Here is a 23,816-nt window from a genome sequence, read left to right as displayed (position 1 = left end):
TCCAATTTTTCCTACTTGAGTTGGTTGAACTTTTAGATAAATAGACTGACGTTTTTAATCAAATTTAGGGAGTTTTTGGCCACTATATCTTCAGATATTCTTCCTGCCCCTCTCTCTCCTTTGCTGCTGAGACTCCCATTATGTGTATGTTGGTACACTTACTGCTATCCCAAAGATCTCTGAGGCTTTGTTTATTTTTCTTCCTGTACACCTCCCTCCCTCCTTTTTTTAGTTTCTCAGACTGGATAATCTCAATTGACCTATCTTTGAGTTTATTGATTCCTTCTAATGACTGCTGGAATACACTTTTTTTTTTAAAACTGCCATATTTTTTTTTAAGTAATCTCTATACCCAACGTGGGGCTCAAAATACCCCAAGATCAAGAGTTGGGTGCTCTACCGACTAAGGCAGCCAGGCGCTCCTGAAATATACTTTTGAGTCCAGTTTTTTTTTTTTTTCCTTTCTGCTCTTAACTTTTCAAATGCAGAATTCCTTTTTGGTCTTTTTTTTTTTTTTATAATTTCTATCTCTTTATTAATCTATTTGCTGAGACATCATTTTATGCTGTTCTTTAGCCATGATCTCCTTTAGTTCTTTAAACATATTTATAATAGCTGACTTAAATTCTCTAACTAGTAAGTCTATAACATGTCTGCATCCTTGGTGACAGTTTTATTGCTTGCTTTTCCTCCCCGTGTTTGAACGGTGCATTCTTCTTTCTTTACATACCTAGGAATTATTGTTGAAAACTGGGCATTTTAAACAGTGTAATGTAGCAGCTCTGAAAGTCAGATTCCCACCTCTCCCCAGGGTTTGTTGTTGCTGCTTGTAGTTGTGGTTGTTTGTTTAGGGACTTTTATAAAATAATTCTTTAAAATCATTATCTTTGTCTAGCATGACCACTGAATTCTCTGTTAGCTTTGTAGTCAGCTAATGATGGAACAGATTTCCTTGAATGTCTGGAACCAATAAGTCTCCTGTGTTTGCCAAGGGCCTCTCTGTGTGTCTTGGAATGGCCCATCAACACTGAGGCAGGCAGTTTTACATCTCTGTCTTACTTTTTTTCTTCCTGCTTGCACAGAGCCTCACACTCAGCTGGAGGTAAGAACTTGGGTCCCTCTCAGTTCTTTCCTGGGCATAAGTACAGTCCAGGGTATACACATAGTCCTACAAGTATATGTTGCTTCCTAAATTGCCAGAAATACATTGGAGCTTTTCAAAGCACCTGTGGACATTTCATTCTCCAATTTTTCTTTCAAAGCTTTTTGGGTAGCTTATTATTTGCCCTACATATTACCATCCTATCAGTCAGTGGGGAAACTGATCAGTTACATACCAACAAACTCTGTAAGGAAGAAGCTGTTTACACTGGACAGGCCAGATCAAATAAGACAATCTTGCAAATGGGAACAACCAGAGAGGTTATATAATGACAGTTCTCTGGTAAAGAGGGTTTGAAGGGGCTCTAATCCCTCTGGTAGCTGCCAGGCTGCTGGTTTTCACTGTGAGCATGGACTCTTGGTCTGCATGCCTATTGTGGTGGTAGAGATGAAGGAACAGAAATAGGGCAAATTAAACCCCTCAGAGTTTACTGGTCTTACTGAGGTTCAGCTAATTTTCTTGATTAATTTTGCCAGATTATTAATTTCCAGAGTTCTGAAAACATTGCTTCTGGTATTTTTGTCAGTTTTGCTTTTATGAAAGAGAATTTTCAGAGATTGTTACTGCCACATTTTTGCTGATATTTCTGGTTGTTTTATCGTTTAATTCTCTTTAATTCCAGAATAATCCTAACCTGTATCCAACCCCTATTTACTTATTTTGAAGTAATTTAAGACTCGCAGAAGTTTTAAAAATAATACAGAAAGTTCCCGTGTACCCTTTACCCAGCTTCCCCCCAATGATTACATCTTACATACCCTTGTACTTTTTCAAAATGAAAAAATGGGCTGGGTGCCTGGGCGGCTCAGTTGGTTAAGCATCTGCCTTCAGCTCAGGTTGTAATCTCAGGGTCCTGGGATTGAGGGTCCTGGGAAGGAGCCCCATGTGGGCTCCCTGCGCAGCAAGGAATCTGCTTCTCCCTCTCCCCTTTCCCTTCCACCTACTTGTGTGTGTGTGTGTGTGTGTGTAAGCGTGCAGACATGCGCACTCTCTCGAATAATTAAAATTATTGAGAAAAAATTGGCATTAATACAATGCTATTGACTAACTATAAATCTTATTAAAATATCACCAGTTTTTTTTTCCTTTGGTGTACACTACTTTGAAATTTCACCTATGAATAGATTTATGTAACCATTATCATAATCAGAATGTGAATCTGTTTTGTTGCCACAAAGACATTCCCGTATTTACAACCATACCCTTCCCCCAGGGGCACCTGAGTGGCTCAGTCATTAAACATCTGCCTTCGGCTCAGGTCATGATCCCAGGGTCCTGGGATCGAGCCCCGCATCGGGCTCTCTGCTCCACGGGAAGCCTGCTTCTCCCTCTCCCACTCCCCTGCTTGTGTTCCCTCTCTCGCTGTGTCTCTCTCTGTCAAATAAATAAATAAAATATTTTTTTAAAAAAACACCCTTCCCCCAAACCTAGCACCTTGTCACTTAGCTGTGCCACCACTAGAATTTTGTCATTTTGAGACTTGTGTGTAAATGGAATCTCATAAGTTACTTAAATTATTTATATAATTATATATTTGTAATTATATAAATACATATTTCTTATACAATGACCTAATGATGCTGGCTTATTTTCACCCAACATAGTACTTTTGAGAGCCATCCAAATTATAGCGTGTATCAGTAGTTTGTTCTTTTTAGAGTGGATAATGATACATCATATGGATATACCAGAATTGCTTATCCATTTGTTTATTGAAGTTCATGGGGGTTGTTTCTGGTTTAGGGTTATTACGAATAAAACTGCTACGAACAGTCATGTACAACTTTCTTGATAGACACACATTTTCATTTCTCTGGGATAAAAATCCCAAGAGTGCAGTTGCTAAGTTACATATATTTTTCATTTTGTAAGAAACTTCCAAACCGTTTTTGCAGAAGTGGCTGTACCGTTTTAAATTCCCACCTGCAGCATGTGAGATCCTTTTATTCTAAAACCTTGCTAAACTCATTTTTAGTGCTAGGAGGTTTTTGTAGATCAAGTTCCTCCACATCCTTTCCTATGCTTGCTGTTAGGAAGTTTTTAAATTTTCTTTTCACTATTCTGATAGAGGTATGGTGCCAAATCATTGAGGCTTTAATTTGCATGTCTCTAATGGCTACTGGTATTGAATATCTTTTCTCTTCTTTTTTTTTTTTTTAAGATTTTATTTATTTATTTGACAGAGAGAGACACAGCGAGAGAGGGAACACAAGCAGGGGAGTGGGAGAGGGAGAAGCAGCCTTCCGTGGAGCAGGGAGCCCGATGCGGGGCTCGATCCCAGGACCCTGGGATCATGACCTGAGCCGAAGGCAGAAGCTTAACAACTGAGCCACCCAGGCACCCCCTTGAATATCTTTTCATGTGCCTATTTGTCTCCTGGATATTTCTTTAATGAAGTGTGTGTTCATTATTCATGTTTCTTGCTCATTTTCTGATGAGATTGTATGTTTTCTAGTATTGAGTTTACAGAGTTGTTTATTGTGAATATAATTCTTTTTTCATACATACATGTTTTGGTTTGTATGTTTGTCTTAAACATTTTTAAGTGTACATTTCATTGGCGTTAAGCGTAATCTTACTACTATGCAACTATCTCCAGATCTTTTTGATCTTGAAGAACAGCAGCTCTACCCATTATTCAACCACTCCCATTTTCCCTACCGCCAGCCCCTGGGAGCTACTATTCTACTCTCTTTTTCAGTGGATTTGCCTACTCTGGGTACCTCATATAAATGGAACTAACAATGTGTTCACAAATACTTTTTTTCAATCTGTGCCTTGTCTTTTCAACCTCTTGAGATAGTCTTTAGCAAAGCAAAAGTTTTTAATTTGATAAAACCCAATTTATCATTTTTTTTCTTTTAGATTGTGCTTTTGGTATCATGTCTTAAGATCTCTTTACATAGTCCTAGGGGTTTTTTGTATTTTTTTATAAAACGTTTATAGTTTTACATTTTACACTCAGATTTATGACCCGTGTTGAATTCATTTTTGTGTATGGTGTGAGGTTTGGTTTGATGTTGAGTTTTTTGCCTATGGAAATTCAGTTGTTCTTGTCCTTGAACTTGAGGGGTACTGTTTTGTATTGCTTTTCCTATCCTGAATTTTTAGGGTTAGTACTATAAGTAGGTAAGCCTTTACAGCTATTAAATGAAATATTTTACTGGGGTGCCTGGCTGGCTCAGTCAGTAGAGCATGTGACTCTTGATCTCAGGGTCATGAGTTCAAACCCCACATTGGGTACAGAAACTACTTAAAAATAAAATCTTTTTTTTTTTTTTTAAGATTTATTTATTTGAGGCTGTGCCTGGGTGGCTCAGTCAGTTGGGCAGCTACCTTTGGCTCAGGTCATGATCTCAGAGTCCTGGGATGGAGCCCCACTGCAGGCTCCCTGCTCAGTGGGAGTCTGCTTCTCCCTCTGGCCCATCCCCCACTCATGCTCTTGCACACACTCTCTCTGTCAAATAAATCTTTATTAAAAAAAGATTTATTAGAGAAAGTGCGTGCACACGCATGGGGGTGCAATGTGCAGGTGGGGCAAGGGGCAGAGGGAGAGAATCTTGAAGCAGACTCCCCACTGAGCATAGATTCCCGACCCAGGGCTCGATCTCACAACCAATGAGATCATGACTTGAGTCTGACACCACCGACTGAACCACCCAGGTACCACAAAAATAAAACCTTTAAAAATACATATGTATATATATATGTTTTACTGAAAAAAATGTTTAAGAATAATTTATAATGACAGAGTGAATACTTCCAATAAAACTGAAAAAAAGGATATACAGTTGTCCTTTTTTTAAAGATTTTATTTATGTATTTGACAGAGAGCACAAGTAGGCAGAGAGGCAGGCAGAGGGAGGGGGAGAAGCAGGCTCTCCACTGAGCAGGGAGCGCGACATGGGGCTTGATCCCAGGATCCTGGGATCATAACTCGAGCCGAAGGCAGCCGCTTAACCGACTGAACCACCCAGGCGCCCCGGGTATACACTTTTAAACATTAAATTTGTAGCTACTTTAGATGCCTAGAATATTTTGGTAAAATACACTGGAAAGTTGTAAGACCGATGCCTCTGGGTAGAGGGCTGGGTGTGTAAAGTGGAGAAAAATTATTTTCAGTTTATTTTCTTTTGGTCTTTGCCACGTATGTGAGTTTCCTCTTCTATAAGAAATAGGTTGAGTGTAAATACAATTGTGATTTTACAAGACCAGTGCTCTAACCCCTGAGCTATGGAGCCTACAATTGTGATTTTAAAAAACAGGAAATTTCCTAAGACAATATATGCATTAAGGAATTCCGGGAGAAAAAAAGACACTATCACAGTGAAAATTGGTTGCCTTTTGATGACATGACTTTGAGTGATTCCGTTAAAATGTTATTTTCTAAGTTAATTTTATTACTGCTTATAAAATTTGGCGGGGGTGGCACAAGGAAGGGATATTTTTAAAACTTAAATTTCCTTTAAAGCTTACCTTAAAGTTCAACTTCTAGAATCAAGTAATAGAGTCTAAGTTGTGCTACACATTGTACAAAAAGACCTGGACAAACACTCGCCCTCTGAGATGTTTGCCGCATTATCTTTGCTTTTGTGTTTCAGTGCCAAGCCTAAGTCAGAGATCCACGTATCGATGGCCACTCCAGTTACTGTGTCCATGGAGACTGTGTCCAGTCAAAATAATGATCAGCCCACCATCGCAGTCCCTCCCACGGCTCAGCAGCCTCCACCAACCATCCCAACCATGATCGCAGCCGCAAGCCCCCCATCACAGCCAGCTGTCGCCCTCTCAACCATTCCAGGAGCAGTCCCCGTCACTCCCCCCGTCACTACCATTGCGGCTGCCCCTCCACCATCAGCTGCTGTAGCTGGCAGTCTCTCTTCTGTGTTGGGCCCTCCAGTACCTGAGATAAAAGTTAAAGAGGAAGTGGAACCAATGGACATCATGAGGCCAGTCTCTGGTAGGTTCTTTCATGGAGTTCTCTTCATTGGCACGTGCTGCTTCCTCTTTACTTGACTTTCCTCGAGGGCCAGACTCTTGCGTGACCCTCAGTTGTGAAGCCTGACCCCTTGGTGCCCATTGTAAATTTGCATGTCATTCATTTTAAGAAGGGGACTGCTAGGCTCCTTTCAAAACTAAAACCATTTTTGCTGCCCTTTTAGCATCAATTTTATTTCTTACCAAATCATAAAGATTAACATTTCCCCAAGAATATCCTTAAATAAAGCTGCTGTGGTTATATTTTCTATTTCTCATTTTGGTTTTGAGTCTTCTTTTTTTCTTAGTTAATGTAGTTCAAGCATTCCCTGTTTTGCTTCGTTTTGGAAAAACTGGTTATTACTTTCAGTGTTGTTATTGTTTATTCTGGTCTCTGATTTTTCATTGTTATTTCCTTCTACCAGATTTCATTTAAGTTTCTTTTTTTTCTAGTTCTTTGTGGTATAATGTTTATTTGAACTTTTTTCCTTACTATAAGCATTTATAGTATAAAAAAATTAAAAATAGAAGAAAGGGTCAAAATAAGATCATAGCTAAGTGCTAATTATTTACGATTTATTCCCTGCCAATTTTTGTTGCCCTGTTACACAGTGAAGCAAGATTTGTGTTGTTGAAACTTGATAAACTTACATGTGATTAGTAAAATCGTAAAACTCCTCACTGCTTTCTTTCCCTCCTCTCCTCAACTCTAAACTTCCAATGTGTGAAATGCAGGTCGCTTTGGAGGTTTTGTTTTTGTTTGTTTATATGTTAGTAATTTATTGAGAAATATTGCTTCTTCCCCTGACTACAAAAATAGCATTTAATGAACAAAATTTATGAAATACAAATAAAACCAAAGTGGAAGGCAAGTCATTTTAGCCGGCACTGCCCTCTTACCATTCCCCGTGCTGTTTGTTCAGTAAGAGGTGTGGTGGTGCTGTGTCTGCAGTTGTTAAACCTGCTGTTTGTTTTCATTTATTACGCCATGAAATATTCTTCTATCTTACCCATATTTAGCCTCAGGACTTCGTTGAAAGACACCACGGATAACCCAGGAGGGGAAATGAAATGTTTTCAATTTTACTGTTCTTCTCTCTTGATTTGAATAGCCTCTTTAACCTCTCTGTGATAGGAAGTTGTCAGTAATCATGCCTTAAACTGTCGGGCTCTACACCAGGTACTGATGATACAGCCTTATACAAAACAAGTACATCTCCATCATCTTAGAGCTTACATTTTACCAGGGGAGAGAAACCGCCAAATAAAGCAGTGACAAAATACAGGTATACCTCAGGGAGATTGTGGGTTCATTTTCAGATCACCACAATAAAGCAAGTATTGCAATAAAGGGAATATCACAGTAAAGCAAGTCAAATGAATTTGTTGATGTCCCAATACATAAAAAAGTTATGTTTACACAGTACTGTAGTCCATTAAGTGTATAATAGCATTATGTCTTTAAAAACAATGTACATACTTTACTGAAAAAAGTTTATTGCTAAAAATTGCTAACCATCATCTGAGCTTTCAGTGAGTCATAATCACTGATCACAACCACCAAAACAAATATAATAATAATGAAAAAGTATGAAAAAGAATTACCAAAATGTGATGCAGAGACATGAAGTGAGAAAATGCTATTGGGAAAATGGTGCTGATAGACTTTTTAACACAGGGTGGCTACGAACCTCCAGTTTTTGAAAAATGCAATATCTGCGAGGTGCAATGAAGCGAAGCACAATCAAGTGAGGTATGACTGTGTAAGGGAAAGTTAGGGCTGGGGCTGTGATTTTAAGAAGAGCTTTAAAGGGAGGGCCTCACTGAGGAAGTGATTTTTGAATAGACATTAAAAAAGATGAAGTGCTAGTCATTAGGATATCTGGAACAAGAACATTCCAGGCCTCAGGACCATGCCTAGTATGCTCTGAATAGTAAAGACAGTTCAGGTAGACAGTCCAGGGATAGTACGTGGACTTCATAAAATCATTAGGGATCCAGGCTCCTACCACCCCTAGTTTGACCCTCATGCTTTTGATTCCGGATAGCTGCTAGAACTCTAGCTATCATATCTGAGTTCCAGAGTGACAAGACAAGGAACAGAAGGTCACACCTTCTTTTAAGGTAGCTTATTAAAAGTGCTACAACACACTTCTGTTTTCATATGGCCACACCTGTCTATAAAGGAGGCAGGTAAATAGAGTCTTTCAGCTGAATGGCAAGTGTGTCCATCTCCAATTGTGAGGGTCCTCATTCTAAGGATGGTGAAGTTGTGGTATCTTAGAAAGCAGTTGGCACCCTCTGCCTTAAGTAGAGTGCTTAGCACAGTGCCACGCACATAGGAAGACTCAGTAAGTGGTAGTTCTCTTTTCTGTCTTCTTAACCATTCTCATTGGTTGGAAATCAAGTGAAGCTTTCCATTATTTTGGGATTCTCATACATGTATGTACTCTTTTTCCTATGACAGCAGTTCCTCCCCTGGCTACCAGCACTGTGTCTCCATCTCTTGCATTGCTGGCTAACAACCTGTCCATGCCTACAAGTGACCTACCACCTGGTGCCTCCCCAAGGAAAAAGCCTCGAAAGCAACAGCACGTGATTTCAACAGAAGAAGGGGATATGATGGAGACAAACAGCACTGATGATGAGAAGTCCACTGCCAAGAGTCTTTTGGTGAAGGCTGAGAAACGCAAGTCTCCACCCAAGGAGTATATTGGTAATGGTAATGGTCACTTGGGCTAGCTATTGTCATGTGAAGCTTTCCCACTTAAGTCAGGAGTCTGTCGCTGAGGCTGTTTACATAATTGGGTTTCACTTAGGGATCACTTCTTGGAGTTATACTGTGAGGATTCTTGACAATATATAATAAATTATTTAGTATCTTTCTTTTCTTTTCTTCTGAATAGATGAAGAAGGTGTGAGGTATGTCCCAGTGCGTCCAAGACCTCCCATTACTTTGCTCCGTCACTATCGGAACCCCTGGAAGGCTGCTTACCACCACTTTCAGCGGTACAGTGATGTCCGGGTTAAAGGTTAGTTGCATGAAATTGGTCTTTCACTTGACTATAATCACAGTAGAATAGGAAGCTAGAATTATAATTTTCTAGTTTCCAAAAACCCAAGTGGTGACAGGATGACCTCTTCAGCCCCCAGCGTAGTTGCGGAAGAGCTGTACTAGATTGTTATTTGACATAGTCCACACTGGTCCCGAGGATGTCAGATGTACATACATTGTAAGCCCCAGGAAGTTTATTTTCCAAAAGACCTTTTGTTTAACATATATGAAGCTCTTGAAATAGTCCAGGGCAAACACTCAGTAAATGGTTTTGTTGTTGTGCTTGAGAATTACTTTTTTTTTTTTTTTAAGATTTTATTTATTTATTTGACAGAGACACAGCGAGAGAGGGAACACAAGCAGGGGGAGTGGGAGAGGGAGAAGCAGGCTTCCCGCCGAGCAGAGAGCCCGATGCGGGGCTCGATCCCAGGACCCTGGGATCATGACCTGAGCTGAAGGCAGTTGCTTAACCAACTGAGCCACCCAGGCACCCCGGGTTGTCTTTTTATTATTGAGTTGTAAGAGTTCTCTGTATATTCTAAATGCTACAAGTCCCTTATCGGATTTATTATTTGCAGAAATTTTCTCTCATTCCATGGATTTTCTTTTCACTTTCTTTCTTTTTTTTTTTTTTAAATCTTTGCATTCCTACCCACTTTGAGAAACAACATCTAGACCAGGAGTAGGCAGACTTTCTTTTTTTTTTTTCTCAAAGATTTTATTTATTCATTTGACAGAGACACAGCGAGAGGGAACACAAGCAGGGGGAGTGGGAGAGGAAGAAGCAGGCTTTCCTCAGAGCAGAGAGCCTGATGTGGGGCTCGATCCCAGGACCCTGGGATCATGACCTGAGCCGAAGGCAGATGCTTAACAACTGAGCCACTCAGGTGCTCCCATCTTTTCACTTTCTTGATGGTGTTATTGAAGCACAAAAGTAATTTTGATGATGTCCATTTTATCTATTTTTTCTTCTGTTGGTTGTGCTTTTGGTGTCATATCTTTTTTTTTTAAGATTTTATTTTTAAGTAATCTACACTGAACATGGGGTTTGAACTCACAACCTGGAGATCAAGAGTTGCACGCTCTGCCGACTGGAGCCAGCCAGGCACCCTTTGGTGTCATATCTAAAGAAGGCTTTGTCTCACCCATAGTCATGAATATATGTGTTTGCTGTATTTAATGCAATTAGCAATTGGTCAAGCTTTCGATTTACCCAACCAAGAATGTGGATTGTTATTCACAGTTGTAAATATGAATATGACTTTGACTTTTTGGTTAGAAAGTTATAGAGAATTTTACTTTTGTGGTTAGAAATCTATAAGCTTTCAGGGCACCTAGGTGGCTCAGTCGGTTAAGCATCTGCCATAGGCTCAGGTCATGATCCCAAGGTCCTGGGACCGAGCCCCACATCTCCCTCTCCTGTCCACTCCTGCTCTCTCTTGCTAGTGCACTCTATCTCTAAAATAAATCTTAAAAAAAAAAAAAGAAAAATCTGTAAGCTTTAGTTTTGGTTCTAATAAAAGCAGTTTTACATAATTATTGAACCTTCAATTCTATTTTTTTAAGATTTTATTTATTTGACAGAGACACAGCGAGAGAGGGAACACAAGCAGGGGGAGTGGGAGAGGGAAAAGCAGGCTTCCTGCAGAGCAGGGAGCCCGATGCAGGGCCCGATCCCAGCACCCTGGGATCATGACCTGAGCCGAAGGCAGACGCTTAACGACTGAGCCGCCCAGGCGCCCCAGAGAATTATATTTTAATAAACCCACATGTAGTAAAAATAGCTGATAGTACTTTGCAAATATCTACAAATATTTCTACTGATAGGCTTTAAGCATCATTAATCTCAAATGTAATTGCACAGAGAAGTGTAAGTTTTCAGAGAATTGGTCACATTCCCCACTCCCTCGCATAAATTCTACTTGGAAATTTCTCTGAGGGTTTCCTTGAAGCCTCAAGATGAGTCAGAGTTGGATGGTATTGTCTAATGTCTGCGAACGAGGGTGAGGGTTCTGACAATTTAGTCTCTGAATGGAAGTACCAAGGTGGCTGCCCTTGCAGTGGTTCTTCCTCATGAGATACTTTGAGCTCTGAAAACAAGCTAGATTTCCAAAGGTCAGGGAGTGGTGACCTTTAATGGAAGAAGGACATGGGCTACTAAACGTCTCTTCACATCACAAGAATTCCATATCATAGGAAAGTGTTTTCAAGTATTGCCTGGTAACATTTTAAGCCATTCTGAAAGATTGTTACCGCTTTCTGGGACTCATTCTTCAAAAACTATCTCAGGAAAGGTAATATGACAGCTGAAAGTATTGATACAAATAGGCTCTTGACTATTAGACTTTTTTGTTGTTAAAGATTTTATTTATTTGACAGAGGGAGACACAGCAAGAGAGAGGGAATAACAAGCAGGGAGATTGGGAGAGGGAGAAGCAGGCTTCCCGTGGAGCAGGGAACCCGATGCGGGGCTTGATCCCAGGACCCTGGGATCATGACCTGAGCTGAAGGCAGAACGCTTAATGACTGAGCCCCAGGTGCCCTAACTATTAAACTTATAGTTTAATCTGTTTTGATCTGCTTTGCCCAAGCTTTAAAGTCATGTTCATATAAATCAAGATGGAATAGTAAAAATTGGTCAGGTAATTTCATAAGAAGGAAAGAAAAGAGAAATGGAAGAACAAAAAATGCAGGAAATAAACAGAAAGCAAATAATAATACGGCAGACTTAGCCTTACATATCAGTGATTACCTTAAATAGTCTGAACATACCAATTAAAACACCAGTTGGCAGAGTGGATCCACAAAATGATCCAGCTCCATTCTATCTTTAAGAAACTCACTTCAGATTCAATGACAAGTAGATTGACAGTAACAGGATGGAAATGATACATAGAATGCAAAAATAAAGCAAGAGTGGCTATGTTAATGTCAAATCAGGTAGACTTCAGAGGAGAGAAAATTACTAGAGACAAAGAAGGACATACTAATAAAGTACTGAACAGAAATGAAGAGTTTCAGAATAGATGAAGCAAGAATAGGACAACTAAAAGGAGAAGTAGGCAAATGAGCAGTGGTAGTTCGAACTTCAACACCCTGCTCTCAGCAACTAGTAAAACTACTTGACAAAAAACCAGCAAGGACTACACACCACCATATCTAACAGACCTTTAATACACTCCCAACAGCAGCAGAATACACGTTGTATCAGGTGCCTGCAAAACATAGATAAATCAGATCCTGGATCATAAAATATAAACTTCAACAGATATAAAAGAATTGAAATCATACAGGGTATCCTCATTGACCAGAATGGAATCAAACTAAAAACCAGTAAGAGAAAGATAACAGAAAAATTCCTTGAAAACACAAACTGCCAAAACTCAATCAGAAGCAAATAGACAATCTTGTTAGTCATAACCAATAAGTTGTACCCATAGTTTCGAAGCTTCCAAACAGAAGTCTCTATTTTCAGATACTTTAACTGGGAAATTCCACTAAACTTTTAAAGAGGAATCAACACCAGTTTCTATAATCTCTTCTAAAATACAGGAGGAAGCATTTCCATATTAATTTTATGAAGCCAGTATTTTCCTGACACAAAAACCAGACGAGAGTACAAATATAGAAAACTAATTACCAATATTCTTCATGAATATAAATGCAGAAATCTTTAACAAAATGTTAACAAATTAAATACAGCAACATATAAATAGCATTTTATACCCTGATCGAGTGGGGTTTGTGCCAGTTATGCAAGGCTGGGTCACCATTTGAAAATCAGTGATTCACCATTATTAACAAGCTGTATTAATTTCCTAGGGCTGCCATTACAGAGTACCACAAACTCAGTGGTCTAAAATTAGAAATTTATTTTCTCAGCGTTCTGGAGGCTAGACATCCAAAATCAAGGTGAGGTTTCAGCAGAATCATGCTCTTTCTGAAGGCTGTAGAAGAGAATCTGTCCTTGCCTCATTTTAGCTTCTGCTGGTTGCCAGCAATCCTTAGTATTATTTGGCTTGTCACTGCATCATTCCAGTTTCTGCCTCTATCTTCACATAGCCTTCTTTTCTGTGTCTCGTCTCTTTCTCTGTCTCTTTACAAGGACATCTGTCATTGATTTAGGGCCCCCTCTAATTCAGTATGACTTCTTGACTCGATTACATCTGCAGAGGCCCTATTCCCAAATAAGGTCACCTTTATAGGTACAAGGGTTGGGACTTCAACATGTCTTTTGAGGGGGAACAGCTCAACCTATAGCAAAAGCTAAAGAAGAAAAATAAACATAATCATATCAACTGATGCAGAAAAATTATTTGACAAAATCTAATACTTTTTCATAATCTCTTAAAAACAGGGAAAGAAGACTTAACTTGATAAAAAGTCTGCAACACACCTACAACTAACATTGTACTTAACAGTGAAAGACCAAATGCTTTCTACCTGAGATTAGCCAAAAGACTAGGCTGTCCTCTGGTCTCTCTCTCACTACTCTTACTCAGCGTTAGTACTGGAAGTTCTAGACACCACGTTAAGTCAAGAAAGAGATAAAGGACTATATGGGTTGGGAAGGAATAAATAAAACTGTCTCTATTTGCAAGTGACATCACTGTCTACATAAAAAAATCTCCAGGATTCCACACACACACACACACAAAAAAACTCCTGGAACTAGTAAATGAGTTCAGCAAGGTCACAGGATACGATGTCAGCACACAAAAATCAATTTTAATTTTAGATATTTGGAATGAACTTGTGCAAACTGATAATGAAAACATAATAGCAAAAAAAAAAAAAAAAACATAATGGCATTTGCAGTTGATCCTCCAAAAATGACCTATTTAGGTATAAATATAGCAAAATATTACAGGATGTGTTGGCTATAAACTACAAAATGCTGATGAAAGAGATCTGAATAAATGAAGAGACATGCAATGTTCAAGGATTTGAAACTCAACATAAAGATGTAAGTTTTCCCTAGATTGATCAATAGGTTTAATATAGTTCTACCAGACTCACAGAAAGGTTTTTGTAGACACAGTAAATCTTATTCTAAACTTTATATAGAAAGTAGAATAGTTAAAATAACCTTGAAAAACAAGAGAAATCATTTTTTCTGATATTAAAGCATAGTTTATCTACAGTAGTTTAAACAGGTTGGTATTTGCAGAGGGATATACATATAAATGACTGGAGTGGAATGGAAAATGTAGAAATAGACCCAGACAAATATGCTCAACTGATTTTTGACCCAATGAAAAAAAAATTCAGTGGAGGAAGAGAGTCTTATTTTCAACAAATCGTGCTAGACATCCATAAGTTTAAAAAAAAGAGAGCCAGAGACCCAAACTTAATCCTCACATCTTATACAGAAGTTAACTTAAAATGGATAATAGAGGGGTGCCTGGGCCTCTGCCTTCAGCTCAGGTCATGATCCCAGGGTCCTGGGATCGAGCCCCACATCGGGTTCCCTGCTCGGCAGGAAGCCTGCTTCTCCCTCTCCCACTCCCCCTGCTTGTGTTCCTGCTCTCACTATCTCTGTCTGTCAAATAAATAAATCAAATCTTTAAAATGGATAATAAATTTAAATATGAAATGTAAAACTACCAAACTTTTAAAAGAAAACCTGAGATAAAGTCTTCACGACCTAGGGCATGGTGAACAGTTCCTAGACGTAACACCAAAAACGCTGTCCACAAAAGAAAAGGAAAATAAACTGGACTTAATAAAAGCTTTTTATCTCTGAAAGATCCTGTTAGGAAGATGAAAAGACAAACTATAGACTGAGAGAAAGTATTACCAAACCACATATCTCATAAACAGCTCATATCTAGAATATATGTATTAGGAACTTCCAATACTTAACAATAAATAAAAACAATAATCCAATTAGAAAATGGACAAAAAGGCATGAAGAGACATTTCACCAAAGAGGATAACTTGGATGACATGCACAAGATGATGTTCAAGGGAATAGAAATTTCCAGGCCTTAAGTGTGGTCTGCACATAGACTTTCTTACAGAGTTGAATTTGGTGGGTGAAGGAGTAACTTTATAATGGATATACCTGACAAAACACCATCTCAGCCAGGTGCTCAAGGTCAATATGAATAATGAAAGATCATGTTAATAGTATATTCTCTTCAAACTTAAGCAACTGTCAGTATACACTGCTATATGTGTAAGGTGCTTTATAGTATAAACCTGATAATAACTACAAATCAAGAACTGGTAATAGATACCCAATAAATAAAGAGAAAGTATTCCAAGTATATCACTAAAGAAAGCCAGCGAACCATGAGAGGAGAGCAAGAGAAGAAAGGAACGGAGAAAAACCACAAAAACAACCATAAAACAAGTAACAGCAGGTACCTGTGTGGCTCAGTCAGCTGAGCATGAAACTCTTGATTTTGGCTCAGGTCATGATCTCAGGGTCGTGAGATCAAGCCTTCGTGAGATCCTTCCTTTTCCTCTGCCCCTCCTTTTCCACCACCCTCCTCGTGTGCATGCTTTCACTCTCTGGGAAAAAAAATAAGGTAACAAAATGGCAAATTGATACCTATCAGTAATTACTTTGAATGTAAATGGACTAAACGTTCCAACCAAAAGACATAGGATAACAGAATGGATAAAAAAGCAAGACCTAGGAATGCCTGGGTGGCTCAGTCAGTTAAGCATCTGCCTTCAGCTCAGATCATGATCCCAGGTTCTGGGATCAAGTCCCACATCGGGCTCCTTGCTCAGCCAGAAGCCTGCTTCTCCCTCTCCCTCTGCTGCTCCCCCTGCTTGTGCGCACGCTCTCTCTCTCTGACAAATAAAATCTTTATTAAAAAAAAAAAAAGCAAGACCTATTTGTATGCTGCCTACAAGAGACTCATTTCAAACCTAAAGACACATGTAGATGGAAGGTGAAGTGATGGAAAGGCATTTATCATGCAAATGGAAGTGAATAGCAAGCCAGAGTAGCAATATTTATATCAGACAAAATTAACTTTAAAACTAAGACTGTAACAAGAGACAAAGAGGGACACTATATAATCATAAAGGGAGCAATCCAACAAGAAGATGTAACAATTGTAAATATTTATGCACCCTACATGGGAGCATGCAGATACATAAAGCAGCTAATAACAAACAAAAGAAATAGTCAATAGTAATACAATAATAGTAGAGGACTTTAACACCCCACTTACATCAATGGATAAATCATCCAAACAGAAAATCAACAAGGAAACTGGCTTTGAATGACACAGTGGACCAGATGTATCTAACGGATATATTCAGAACATTCTATCCCAAAACAGCAGAATTCACATTCTTTTCAAGTGCACATGGAACATTGTCCAGAATAGATCAACTGTTAGGTCACAAAACAAGTCTTAATAAATTAAAAAAGATTGAAGTCATACTATGCATCTTTTCTGACTACAGTGCTATGAAACTAGAAATCAACCACATGAAAAAATCTGGAAAAAACACAAATACATGGACATTCAATAACATGCTAGTAAACAATGAATGGGTCAACCAAGAAATCAAAGAGGAAATCAAAAAATACATGGAGACAAGTGAAAAAACACAGTGACCCCAAAGGGAGACAAGTGAAAAAACACAGTGACCCCAAATCTTTGGGATGCATCAAAAGGTATTCTAAGAGGGAAGCTTGTAACAATACAGGCCAACCTCAAGAAGCAAGAAAAATCTCAAGTAAACAACCTAACACAAACCCCAAACCAGTACAAGGAAGGAAATAAAGATTAGAGCAGAAATAAATGAGATAGAGGGGTGCCTGGGTGGCTCAGTTGGTTAAGCATCTGCCTTTGGCTCAGGTCATGATCCCAGGGTTCTAGGATCGAGTCCTGCATCGGACTCCCTGCTGAGCAGGGAGCCTGCTCATGCTCTTGCTTGCTCTCTCTCTCTTAAATGAATAAATCTTTAAAAAAAAAAAAAAGAAATGAGATAGAAACTTAATAGAACAAATCGATGAAACCAGGAGCTTGTTCTTTGAAAACATCAACAAAATTAATAAACCTTTAACCAGACTCATCAAAAGAAAAAGAGAAGACTCAAATAAACAGAAATGAAACAGGAGAAAGAACAACTGACACCACAGAAATACAAAGGAATATAAGAGAATATTATGAAAAATATGCCAACAAATTGGACAACCTAGGAGAAATGGATAAATTCCTAGAAACATAACTTCCCAATACTGAATCAGGAAGAAATAGAAAATTTGAGCAGACCAATTACCAGCAATGAAATTAAATCAGTAATCAGAAAACTCCCATCAAATAAAAGTCCAGGACCAGACAGCTCCACAGGTGAATTTAAAGAAGAGTTCATACCTATTCTTCTCAAACTATTCCAAAAATAAAAGAGGAAGGGAAGCTTCCAAATTCATTCTGAGGCCAGCATTATGCTGATACTAAAACAAGATAAAGACAACACAAAAAAAGAACTACAGGCCAATATCTCTGATGAACATAGAGGCAAAAATCCTTGACGAAATATTAGCAAACTGAATCCAACAATGTGTTTAAAAAAATCATTTGCCACAATCAAATGGGATTTATACCTGGGATGCAAGGGTGTTTCAGTGTTCACAAATCAATCAACATAATACATCACATCAACAAGAGAAAGGAAAAAAGCCATACAATCATTTCAGTAGGTGCAGAAAAAACATTTGACAAAGTACGACATCCATTCATAATAAAAAAAACTTTCAACAAAATGGGTTTGGAGGAAACAGACCTCAGCATAATAAAGGCCATATTTGAAAAACCCACAGCTAATATCATACTCAGTGGTAAAAAACTGGGAGCTTTTCTGCAAAGATCAGGAATAAGACAAGGATGTCCACTTTCACCACTTTTATTCAACATAATACTGGAAGTTCTAGCCACAGCAGTCAGACATGAAAAAGAAATACAAGGCATCCAAACTGGGAAGAAAGAAGGAAAACTTTCACTATTTGTAGATGATATGATACTATATATAGAAAACCTGAAACAGTCCACCAAAAACTACTAGAACTGATAAATGAATTCAGTGAGGTTGCAGGATACAAAATCAATATACAGAAATCTGTTGTGTTTCTATATACCTATTAATGAAATAGCAGAGAAATTCAGAAAACAGTCCCTTTTACAAGTACACCAAAAATAATAAGATACCTAGGAATAAACTTAACCAAGGAGATGAAAGACCTGTACTCTGAAAACTATAAAATATTGATGAAAGAAATTGAATATGACACAAATGGAAAGATATTACGTGCTCATGGATTGGAAAAACAAATACTGTTAAAATGTCATTACTACCCAGGGCAATCTACAGATTTCATGTAATCCCTTTCAAAATGCCAACAGCATTTTTCACAGAACTAGAATGAATAATCCTAAAATTTGTACGGAACCACAAATAACCCTGAATAGCCAATGCAATCTTGAAAAAGAAAAACAAGGGCATCTGGGTGGCTCAGTTGGTTAAGCGACTGCCTTCGGCTCAGGTCATGATCCTGGAGTCCCGGGATCGAGTCCTGCATTGGGCTCCCTGCTCGGCGGGGAGTCTGCTTCTCCCTCTGACCTTCCCTCTCATGCTCTCTCTCTACCATTCTCTCTCTCTCAATAAATAAAAATCTTAAAAAAAAAAAAAACTAGAGGTGTCACAATGTCACAATTCCAAATTTCAAGATACAGTACAAAACTGTAGTAATCAAAACGGTATGGTACTGTCACAAAAACAGACACATCATTGGAACAATAGAGAACCCATAGATAAACACAATTATATGGTCACTTAATCTTTGACAAAAGGAGGCAAGAATATGCATTGGGAAAAAGTCCCTTCAACAAATGGTATTGGGAAAACTGGACAGCAACATGCAGAAGAATGAAACTGGACCACGTTCTTAGACCATACACAAAAGTAAACTCAAAATGAATTAAGGACCTAAATATGAAACGTGAGACCATAAAAATCCCAGAGGAGAACAGGCGGTAATTTCTCCAACATCAGCTGTAGCCACATTTTTTATATATGTCTCCTAAGGTGAGGGACGCAAAAGCAAAAATAAACTATTGGGACTTCATCAGTATAAAAACTTCTGCACAGCAAAGGAAACAATCAACAAAACTAAAAGCCTACTGAATGGTAGGAGATATTTGCAAATGACCTGTCTGATAAAGGGTTAGTATCCAAAGTACATAAAGAACTTCTATAACTTGGGCACCTGGGGGGCTCAGTCAGTTAAGCGTCTGCCTTTGGCTCAGGTCATGATCCCAGTGTCCTAGGATCGAGCCCCACATCGGGCTCTCCACTCAGCGGGGAGCCTGCTTCTCCCTCTCCCTCCTGCTCTGCCTACTTGTGCTTTCTCTCTTTCTTTCAAATAAATAAAATCTTAAAAAAAAAAACTCAAACTCAACACCAGAGAACCCCAAATAATCCAATTTAAAAATGGGCAGAAGACATGAAGAGGCATTTCTCAAAAGAAGACATCCAGATGGCCAACAGACACATGAAAAGATGCTCAGCATCACTCATCAGGGAAATGCAAATCCAAACCACAATGAGATACCATCTCACACCTGTCAGAATGGCTGAAATCAAAAACAAACAACAAATGTTGGCAAGGATGTGAAGAAAAAAGAACCCTCACACGCTGTTGATAGAAATGCAAATTGGTGCAGCCATTGTGAAAAACAGTATGGAGGCTTCTTAAAAAACTAAAAATGGAATTACCATATGATCTAGTAATTCCACGACTGGGTATTTACCCAAAGAATTTGAAAACACTAATTTGAGAAGCTGTATGCACCCCTTCGTTTATTTCAGTATTATTTACGATAGCCAAACTATGGAAGCAACCCAAGGGTCCATTGGCAGGTGAATGGATAAAGAAGATGTGATATATATACACAAGGGAATATTACTCAGCCGTAAACATGAATTAAAATCTTGCCATTTGCAACAACCTGGATGCATCTAGAGGGTATAACGCTAAGTGAAATAAGTCACAGAAAGACAAATACCATATGATTTCACTCGTGGAATTATAAAAACAAGGAAAAAAGGGGGACAAACCAAGAAACAGACTCTTAACTATAGTTAGAGAACAACTGATGAAACTGGTTACCAGAGGGGAGGTGGGTGGGGGCCAGAGGTGAAATAGGTGAACAAGATTAAGAGTGCACTTATTATGATGAGCACTGAGTAATGTATAGAGTTGTTGAATCACTATATGGTACACCTGAAACTAATATGTGCACTGGAAATTTTTTTAAAAAATAGTATATTCCCACATTGGCACTTTACCTCTATGTCTCCTCTCATAACTACATTCTTTTTTTTTTTTAAAGATTTTATTTATTTATTTGAGAGAGAGAGAATGAGAGAGAGCATGAGAGGGAAGAGGGTCAGAGGGAGAAGCAGACTCCCTGCCGAGCAGGGAGCCCGATGTGGGACTCGATCTCGGGACTCCAGGATCATGACCTGAGCAGAAGGCAGTCGCTTAACCGACTGAGCCACCCAGGCGCCCCTTATAACTACATTCTAATCCTGAGATGACTGTGGCACTGGTAGATCATCATACCTTCCTGAGATAAACATCAGACAAATCCAAATAGAATGGCAGCCTGCAAAAGTACTTGACCAGTAGTCTTCAAAACTGTCAAGGTCATCAGAAGCAAGGACCATCTGAGAAACCATCAAGCTAAGAGTTGTCGAAGGAGACATAACAAGTAAAATGTACTGAAGTATTTATTTTCGTTGGGTCCTGGACCATAAAATTTATTTTTTAGAAAATGTTCAACATCACTAGCCATTAAAGAAATTGAAATCGAGGTGTCACTACACACCTATCAAAACAGCTGAAACAAAAATACTGATAATGCTAAATGCTGGTGAGGATGCAGAGAAACTAGATTTCTTGTACGTTCCTTTAAGCACTTTGAACCTGTAGTCACACTGCCTTCTGGCCTCTCTCATTTCTCCTTAAAACAAGTGTTGATGCTCTGAGATCGTTGCATTTCTCATACTTGGAGTTCCTGGACTTTCTTGGATATTTGGGTTATTGTTTTTCAATAAATTGGGGACATAGCCATTTTTTTTCTTTGAATATTTCTTTCTGTCTTCTTTTGGTACTCCCATCACCTGTGTGTTGAAGCTTTTGATAGTGTCTCACATTTCTGTGAGGCCCTGCTTATTTTTCTCATTCTTTTTACTCTCTTCTTCAGCCTGCATAATCTCTATCAGTCTGTCTTCAACTTGACTAATTCTCTTTTGTACCAGTTCCCATCTACTGTTGTGTTCCTCTAAGTAAATTTTTTTAAGTATTTTATTTTACTTTTTAACTCCAGAATTTCCATTTGGTTCCTTTCTTTTTATAATTTCTACCTCTTTATTGATGTTTCTACTTAATTTGACATGATCATCATACCTTTCTTCTTCACTCCTACATCCCTTCCATTCAGTGAATTTCTTTATAGTGGCTGCTTTGAAATCTTTTTCTGGTAAATTTGACGTCTGGTCGCTCTTTCTGTTGCCTGCTTTCTCCCCGCCCCCGCTATGTATGGGTCACACTTCTTTTATTTCTTTGCATGCCTCATAATTTTTTGTTGGAAACTAGACAGTCTAGGTAACTCTGGATACTGGTCTTTCCCCACCTCACCCCAGGCTTGTTATTGTTATTTGCTTGTTTATTTGTGTAGTGACTGGTTAGATTATTGTAGTGAAGTCTCATCACCTCCACCACCAGAAGTGTTGAGCCTTCGATGTTGTTCCTTAGGGAGGCATAGCTTCAGGTATGCTGGCAGTCATCCTGGGATGACTGGCACTGGTAGAGCTCTCGCCCACTCTTTCCCTGACCACACCCAGCTGATTAGCCCCGCTAATTCCGTGCTATTTGCTCTACCAGAACACAGTACTGGAATGTGCTCTGGAACACAAATTACATCCCTCTGCAAACTCTTCCAGTCAAATCATAGCTCCTTTCAGAGTAGTTACTGAAGTCATTGTTTGATATTTGTTCTGCCCCCACAAGGACTCCTCGTAGCCATCATACTCTTTGTCTCTCTTACAAACTAGTCAGCCCACAGTCTAGTCTGTATCTTCATTTGATCTACAAATCTCCCGATGGCCTTTCACTACAACCTCCACTGTTCTTAGGAGCACTTTTAGGTTGCAGCTTCATAGTCTGTGGCAAATGGAGTCAGTTCCTTTAGGAAAAGATTAGAAGCTACCTGTTAAATGGGCTGTTTCTCCCCCAGGCAGAATCTGAGCTAGGCCTCTGGAGGTGGGGTGAGGATAATGGCAGCCTTCTCTTTAAGTAACACCCTACTCTAGGAGGTGAGCATCAAGTGGAGGGGAAGAGGAGTGAGCAGCATGGGGTCCTCTTGGCTTCCCTCTCCTAGCATAAAACCATCCCTTCACAAAGTTTCACAGTGTTCTCCGCACACCTTGCCCTAAGGTACAGTCTCCATTCTAGACTAGGGATTGAACAGAAGAGAGCCCCTGCATCTCAGTTGTACTCACCTAGGACTTAGCCTGAGTAGCAGGGAGCAGGCTGGGAAATGCTGATGACCTGCTCCTCCTGGGAAGATAGCCTTCCACTTGGCAGCTGGAGGAGAGGGAACCCCATGTTCTGGGCTGCAGCAGTCTGCGTGGAGATCCACCTCACTGAGCTGGGAGAGGAAAAGAGGGAGTGGTCTTGGTTCAGATACCATGGACTCACTGTTCTTACCACAGATTTGCTTGAATAGATACTGCATGAATAGATTTTCTATTTCCCCTTAGGAGCCTTTCCATAGGTCTAAATAGTTATTTTTAAAATTTTCACCAGTTTCACTGGAGAGCAGGTGAGCAGAGCGCTGTCATGCCACAGGTCAGTTGTCTCTCGTACTTCGCTGAGCTAGCTGCTCTGGAAAACAGTTTGGCAGTTTCATAAAAACTAGAACATATACTTACCGTATGACCTAACAGTTATACTCCTGGGCATTTATCCCAGAAAAATCAAAACCTGTGTCCCCACAAAAATCTGTACACAGCTGTTCATAGAAACTTTTTTTGGAATAGGCAGAAACTGGAACATACTTATTGGCCATTTGTATGTCTTTTTTGGAGAAATATCTGTTCAGATCCTTTGCCCATTTTAATTGGTTTCTTTTTACTATTGAGCTATAGGAATTTTTCATTTGTTCTATATACAAGTCTCTTATCAGATATATCCTTGTTCCATCTTTGCAACATTCTCTGAATCTATCATGTCAAACTAAAGAGTTTTTTTAAATGTTTAAAATGAAATGCACAAGTACATCTGAAACTGGTAAAATCTGAATAGTCAGACTGCATCATCATCATGGTTGTGGTATTGTGCTGTAGTTTTACAAGATGCTGCCATTGGCGGAAGTCAGGTAAAGAGTACTTAGGATTGGGGCACCTGGGTGGCTCAGATGGTTAAGCATCTGCCTTCGGCTCAGGTCATGATCCCAGGGTCCTGGGATTGAGCCCTACGTCCGGCTCCTGGCTCAGCAGGGAGCCTGCTTCTCCCTCTGCCTCTCCCCCTGCTCGTGCTCTCTCTCTCTCTGTATCTCTGTGTCTCGAATGAATAAATAAAATCTT

At 39.2% G+C, this 23,816-nt stretch overlaps 1 protein-coding gene across 10 annotated transcripts in view; it reads left to right on the top strand.

Annotated features, from left to right (window-relative positions):
- SAP130 (Sin3A associated protein 130) overlaps window positions 1–23,816 on the top strand; it is an 82,447-nt gene that overhangs the window by 54,447 nt on the left and 4,184 nt on the right. For 7 of the 10 annotated variants that reach the window (XM_028101339.2, XM_028101345.2, XM_028101343.2 and 4 more), the window contains 3 exons: window positions 5,764–6,122; window positions 8,607–8,861; window positions 9,046–9,171. In XM_028101339.2, the coding sequence (XP_027957140.1) occupies window positions 5,764–6,122; window positions 8,607–8,861; window positions 9,046–9,171 (740 nt within the window). The remainder of the gene's footprint in view (window positions 1–5,763; window positions 6,123–8,606; window positions 8,862–9,045; window positions 9,172–23,816) is intronic. The other 3 variants (XM_028101342.2, XM_028101336.2, XM_088021767.1) reach the window with 2 other exon arrangements.

Source organism: Eumetopias jubatus, unplaced genomic scaffold (genome assembly GCF_037043125.1).
Source record: "Eumetopias jubatus isolate StellerSeaLion01/CBP00866 unplaced genomic scaffold, mEumJub1_p1.0 scaffold_3, whole genome shotgun sequence".
Taxonomy (NCBI): domain Eukaryota; kingdom Metazoa; phylum Chordata; class Mammalia; order Carnivora; family Otariidae; genus Eumetopias; species Eumetopias jubatus.
Note: the sequence above shows the minus strand (reverse complement) of the source record. Positions and strands in the feature narration are given on the sequence as shown.